We start from the raw sequence: 6,276 nt of genomic DNA on the forward strand, positions 1-6,276 counted from the left end.
AAATATATAATACATCTAATTCTGCGTAGGACATTGCGTGCACGTGCATATTTAACATAGTTACATATAAATTCGGCAAAACACACACGAGATACAACTTGATACTTTTTGAATTAAAATATAAAATAATGTTTCTAGTCTCATAAAGAAATATGTTAATGTATAGCTGTTTAAGTTAACAAACGTATTAGTCAAAATTTTATAAAAACTTTATGGCTCTTTATATAGCAGTATTATAAGTTACAAATATGAAATGTGTGTGTGAAATTTGTAAATTATTTTTGTCAGGTGGTGGTTTTGTTTGTCTAGATATTTTTTCTTTTTAAAATTGAGTAGTGTACTACTTGGCAAATACATCTTGATTATTGTTAAAGTATGAAAAATTTGTTAAGAGTTTTAAAAAAAGCGAGCAGAATATTTCCAAATTTTTAGTAGATAATAGGACTAATATGTGAAAAGCACTTATCTAATTTCTCAATATAAAAATTATTTTTAGTAATCTTAATTTATGCTATATGCAAATAATTTTATTTTTCACACATGTAAATCTGTTTGCTTTCATTTAGTTGTTGCAAATAGCTTGTAATTTAATATAATATTTCTTGATTGTATTGTTCAACAATTGATTATCAATGAAAATATTATATATTAATAAATATACAATGAATAATAATTAATGATATTAATGGTAATTTTGTAAAGTATAAAGATTTAGAAATAACAGACAGATTAATAGATTTATTATTATGGTCGATTAATATTTTTTTATTCTAAAAGTTAAATTTATTGCAATTATGGAATTTATTTAAATACATATGAGTAAAGAATGAAACTTGGACATTTAAAAAATCCTATAAAAATATTAAAAATATTTAATTATATATTATTTTTTTATTCTATTGATTGAATAATAACTGATGAGCAACTGATCAAATATAACTTCCGTAATATAAAATACTCATGTTGAAAATTGTAGAACTGTTATATTCTTCCTGTGCTATTGTATTACAATGGCTATATATGTGTGCTGTGAACATATAGTACATTAATATCGTTAGATGAGGAGATGTCATGTTATCAAACCTTTATTGTAAGTTTAATTTTGTAAAGTATTATTTATTTTTTAACATCACATTATTGGAAAAACTGTTATTATGTTTGTTATTAGAATCCATGCTTATTGGCTGTAGCGCTTGTGTCTACGACCTCTTGTATTGCTTTTTATTTATACATTATTTATTATTGCTTAGTGAAAAATAAATCATCTCAGAGTACTTTTAGTTTTGTGAATTACCTATTTTATCCTATAATATCCTATTCCTAATAAATATCTAGTAAACATCTGCACTTCCAATTTTCACATTTTTGTTTTCTTGCTATATTGGGTATGCATGGCGCATCAAACAAAATTATCAGCACTTGTTTGTATGGTACTAATTACTTCTCTTATATGTCTATAGAAGTAGTGTAGTGTCGCAATATAGGGTGCTTTCCAGCAAGGACATAGTCAGATATAATGTAATAGTGAATCGTTATATCCTTGTTGTTTATCTACGTTAAATAAGGATGAATCGATTCATTGTTATACAGTCTGATTGTGTCTTTGCTGGGAAACACCTATAAATACCACAATGCTAGATTATAATTAACAAAAAGAATAAAAATGAGATATAATTAGTTATATATACTTGTATTTATAATATAAAGAAACTTTTATTTGATCTAGAAATTATATCTATGTGTGGGAATGATAAATAGAAATATTTTTATAAAGCTATTGTCTGAATTAAACCTATATATGCCACAGATCGTTGAAGTATGCGTAAGCTGCGTAGGCAATAATAACATAGACTGATAAGCAATGACTATAGGCTGACTAATCATCAGAGAGCTTTCACTATGTATATACTGAAATGTATCTTTTATATTTAAATTTGGAGCTGATACAGTTAACAATATATGATAGTACAGTGTGTATCAATTATTATCACAAGAAATGATAAAGGCTTTATAAATATATTTTATCAGTCAAGTTTATGTTTTTATTACAATGTTCCAAGATATAACAAAGTTGCAAAGTGTACGTGGAAATTTCGGCTATCAACATTGTCACTTGATATATAGCAAGATAAAGATATCCAATATAGCTATATCAGCTGTTTAAATTTGGCCATAGTACATTCCTGTAGTACATAGCAAAGGCGTTCGTGTTAACGCGATATCTGTCAGTTACGTTCGGACCATCTGTTTTTAACATATCGGAGGCGCAAATATGAGCCATGCAACGAAAGAACTAATGAAGAGTAAGAGTGAGAAGTGTACATATATAATACTTAAGTGTGGAATACTCAGAAATTATTCCGTGTATCAAATTTCTTTAGAAAAAACATGTGCAATTCAAAATAAAACATTTATGATACATGTAGCAACATCAAACATGACTGATAAAATACATGAAATTTTATAGCAAAAAAATATAACTTATGCAAAAAAATAAAAGAGCATTTCTAAAAAAATATTTGTATAACTATTTATAACTTTTGTAATAATATTGTAATTTATATATTTTGTAATAATATACAACCATGCATTTGGGGCGAATTTTAGGAATTTATAGCTATAAATTTATACGAAAGAGAGTAAACATAAAATAAAACCCCGACGTAATAAACATAATCTAATTGTCTAATACATTAAATTCTTAAACTTGTCTAAATGAGAATTGTTTATTCCTCATGTGTAGAGGCACAGGAAAATGCTGATGAATATAGTAACGAAGTGGAGCAATTACGCGGTACAGTGGCCAGAAATGAAGAAGAAAAGCAAAGATTGGAGGCAGAATTGTTGCAAATTAAAGAGATGTTACAGCGTGAGGTAGCTCGTGCAGACGCTGAAAGCCGCAGAAGCAATGTTATTATAGCCGAATACAAGCAGGTATTTACAGGATACTATATTGTACATTTGAGTTTAAGTATTACAGATAACTGCAAAAATATTAACACGTTCCAGATCTGCCAGCGTTTGGAGGACGATTACAACGCTGCGAAAACAACATTGAGTGAGTTACGGGTGTGTAATCTCTGATTTAATTTTGATAGCGTTTATCAAGCACAGACTCTGATAATAATATATTTCAGACAAAGGTTTCGAAATGCGAAAAATGTAGGACATGTATAATGGACTCATCAAACATATTGGCAGATATCGCACATCCTTTGGAGAATCGAATAGATCCTATGCTTCATAGGGTGCAGGAAAGAGTGCGTGAGTTGGAACTAGAATTAGCGCAGACGAAATTAGCGCATGTCGAGGCCGAATGCCGGAATCAGGTGGGCGACAAGGATACGTTTTGCATAGTTGATACTTTGTATCTTTGAATTCTAACGCAAATCATTTGACAGTATCTGACACACGAGTTGCACGCCACCGCTTCAGAGCTGCAAGCCGCGCGAAATAGTTGGCCATGGCTCAGCAAAACCTTGTCTAGTATAAAGGAAGCGGCAAACAAGAGAGAAGCAATGGCTCCAACCGCGCTGAGAGATCTGAGACGCGACAGTGCGCCCGGAGGTGATCTGCACCATCTAATACATTCTCGTGGCCGTGAAACGCGCGATAGTCTCAAGGAAGTTGTGTGATGCAGTAAGTACAAAGTACAATACTTCCTAAAAAATAGCATCATTTCTATAGTCAAATGAATATGAAAGTAGAATGAAATATATTACGTAAAGCAGTTGCTACATAGTTGCATGGATATGAAACAGAGATATTCATTGACGAATAAAATATCTGTCAACAAGTAAAATATATATGTCATCAACCATTAAATATTTTTGAAAGCAAAGAATAAGATGGAAGACACTATGATCGCGTTCAGCAGACTCAACTGTTGCAGGACGGATCTGTGAGCGCTCGCTGCTTGGTGTATTCTTCTAGATCTTCCAATAGAATCTGCTGAACGCGACCATTGTCGCACGATATAAAAGAATCTTTTATATCCATGCGACTATGAAGTGACTATTTGTACAACCTAGTTCCGTGATATGACTTTTAATGCCCTTCCTGTGCTTGCGAATAACAGTAGTCTAATATTCGATATTAAATCATATTATTTTCATATTTTCGCTATGCAGACAAAATGCCATTAGAAGAAGAATACGTACATCTTGGAGTCATACGCCGGGCACGAATATGTGAACATGACGTATGTTCGTAGTTATTTAATGTACTGTTATTTGTTAACTTGATATATTCTTTGTCACGCTCCCAAATTGAATTGCGTATCAAATGCTTTTGATCAGACAGCCCCATTTACATAACAGCTGATATTATATTGAAAATCATTGTTATAAATTTTGTTACGTTTTAAAAGTAGATTTGTTTCTGTGATTTTTTTCCTTTTTTTCGATACGCGTATAAACGCTTATAGTAATATTATTTTTTACGTATATTCTTTTTTCTTTCTTTTATTTGACGTATATCAATATGTGTAAATGTTGTGCTCGATATAAAAATTTACACAATACCATGCGGGTTACTAACGAAGAACAACCGAAAAAAAATTACATTACGTACGTAAATACGATAAATTATTTACAATAATAGAAAATAAAAGTAAGTACATATGCCGTTTTTGTATGAAACTAGTCTAAGCATGAAAGGGAGAAAATGCTATAAAGACTTTTATCTATACATACAGTAACTTTCGAGTAACAATAGTCATAACAATTCTATTGAACAAATGCGTGATTACGAAAATCAGAATTTACATAACAGAAGTAATTGTTTTATTTACTTTTCTATTAATTAATTTTCCATTATCTAATTTTATTTGAATTAATATAACATTCCAAAATAGTGCGAAGAATGCGTTTTCTTCCATGTATCTTTATTATTAAGTCCCCTATATTCTGCAATGACTTCAATTCAACTGATGTAATTGATAGTTACATACGTATATATAGTCTTGACAATTCTACTGACACAATATTCCGATAATTCTACTAATTCTATATATTAAGTTTGATATTAAAAACTCACTATTTTAGTTTTATATATTAATACTTTTGTCACACTGATAAACACGCGAAACGTATATTTTAATTTCTCATTTAATCATGGGATATTAATCGTAAAAATAGCAGAATAGATACACATGTAAATTACACGGTAGTTGCAAGATATTTATAATACTGTTTAGTTATAATTTGCACTTTGTTTTGATAAAATTTGTAGTAAAACGAACGTTACTAAAAGCCATAGATTGTGTGGTATTAAGGCACTACTTAAAAATGCAATTCCATTGATGTGTAATTTTGTCTAGTATTATAAGATGTTTCCACAATAAATTTGCTATACACTTATAGCACATTCTTGACTATCAAACTTAGCTTCGTAAGTCGTGCCATTTACTTACATATAAGTGTGATATATTTATTTATATAGATTTAAACAAGAAAAAATTAAAAGAGATTACAACCTTCTGCAAAAAAATATTAAAATTGCGTATATGTAAAATTAAAAAAAGTATATTTGTGCCATTAAGTTATATTATGAAATTTACTGAAACAGTCAACGCACGTTTTTTTTTAATATATTAAACTAAATTTAGTAAAGTTATTAACGAGTAATATGTACACGATTTCAAGCAAAGTTTATGGTCACTTTGACTTACACTCTAGCGAATAACCGCTTGTATTGAAAAATGGAAGACTTTATTTCTGTAAATACTAAAAACACAACAGTTGTCAAAATCGTTTAACTAACAGAATCATGTAAAGTCTTAGGCTAACTACGTATAAACTATTGTATACCCTGTAATTTCATTCCACTGAAATAAAGAAATATCACGTTTCAATGTAAAATATTTAATATTAAGAAGCTCGTAACTTTTATGCCATATAATGTGTACATGTTTACCTGTATTAGGATAAAATATATTGAGAACATTACATTTGTTCAAATTTTATATCGATTTTATTTGTCCAAAGTTTTTGCATTACTGCGAACTTAACTATGCAGTTTCAGTCTTAGGTAGGAAATTTTAACGAAATTATCAAACAATTACAAAAATTAATTTAATATTATTAGTTATCACGTCTGCTATTGATCTACCAGATATCACATAGATATACGTTACACTCTATCAAAACTTAACATATTGATAAATTTTCATAAATCACATTAAAGACTGAAATAATATATTAGAGATATTTAAACAAACTATTATAAAAAAAATCCATAAAATTATTAGAAAATATACGTATATATATATATATA

At 29.0% G+C, this 6,276-nt stretch overlaps 1 protein-coding gene across 2 annotated transcripts in view; it reads left to right on the top strand.

Annotated features, from left to right (window-relative positions):
- LOC108756314 (rab GTPase-activating protein 1-like) overlaps positions 1-4,330 on the top strand; it is a 9,687-nt gene extending 5,357 nt beyond the window's left edge. For both annotated transcript variants that reach the window (XM_018500041.1, XM_018500042.1), the window contains 5 exons: positions 2,744-2,934; positions 3,010-3,069; positions 3,138-3,329; positions 3,402-3,639; positions 4,131-4,330. In XM_018500041.1, the coding sequence (XP_018355543.1) occupies positions 2,744-2,934; positions 3,010-3,069; positions 3,138-3,329; positions 3,402-3,635 (677 nt within the window). In that variant the 3' untranslated portion in view covers positions 3,636-3,639; positions 4,131-4,330. The remainder of the gene's footprint in view (positions 1-2,743; positions 2,935-3,009; positions 3,070-3,137; positions 3,330-3,401; positions 3,640-4,130) is intronic.
- The last annotated feature ends 1,946 nt before the right edge of the window (positions 4,331-6,276 follow it).

This window comes from Trachymyrmex septentrionalis, unplaced genomic scaffold, assembly GCF_001594115.1.
Source record: "Trachymyrmex septentrionalis isolate Tsep2-gDNA-1 unplaced genomic scaffold, Tsep1.0 scaffold97, whole genome shotgun sequence".
Classification (NCBI taxonomy): Eukaryota; Metazoa; Arthropoda; class Insecta; order Hymenoptera; family Formicidae; genus Trachymyrmex; species Trachymyrmex septentrionalis.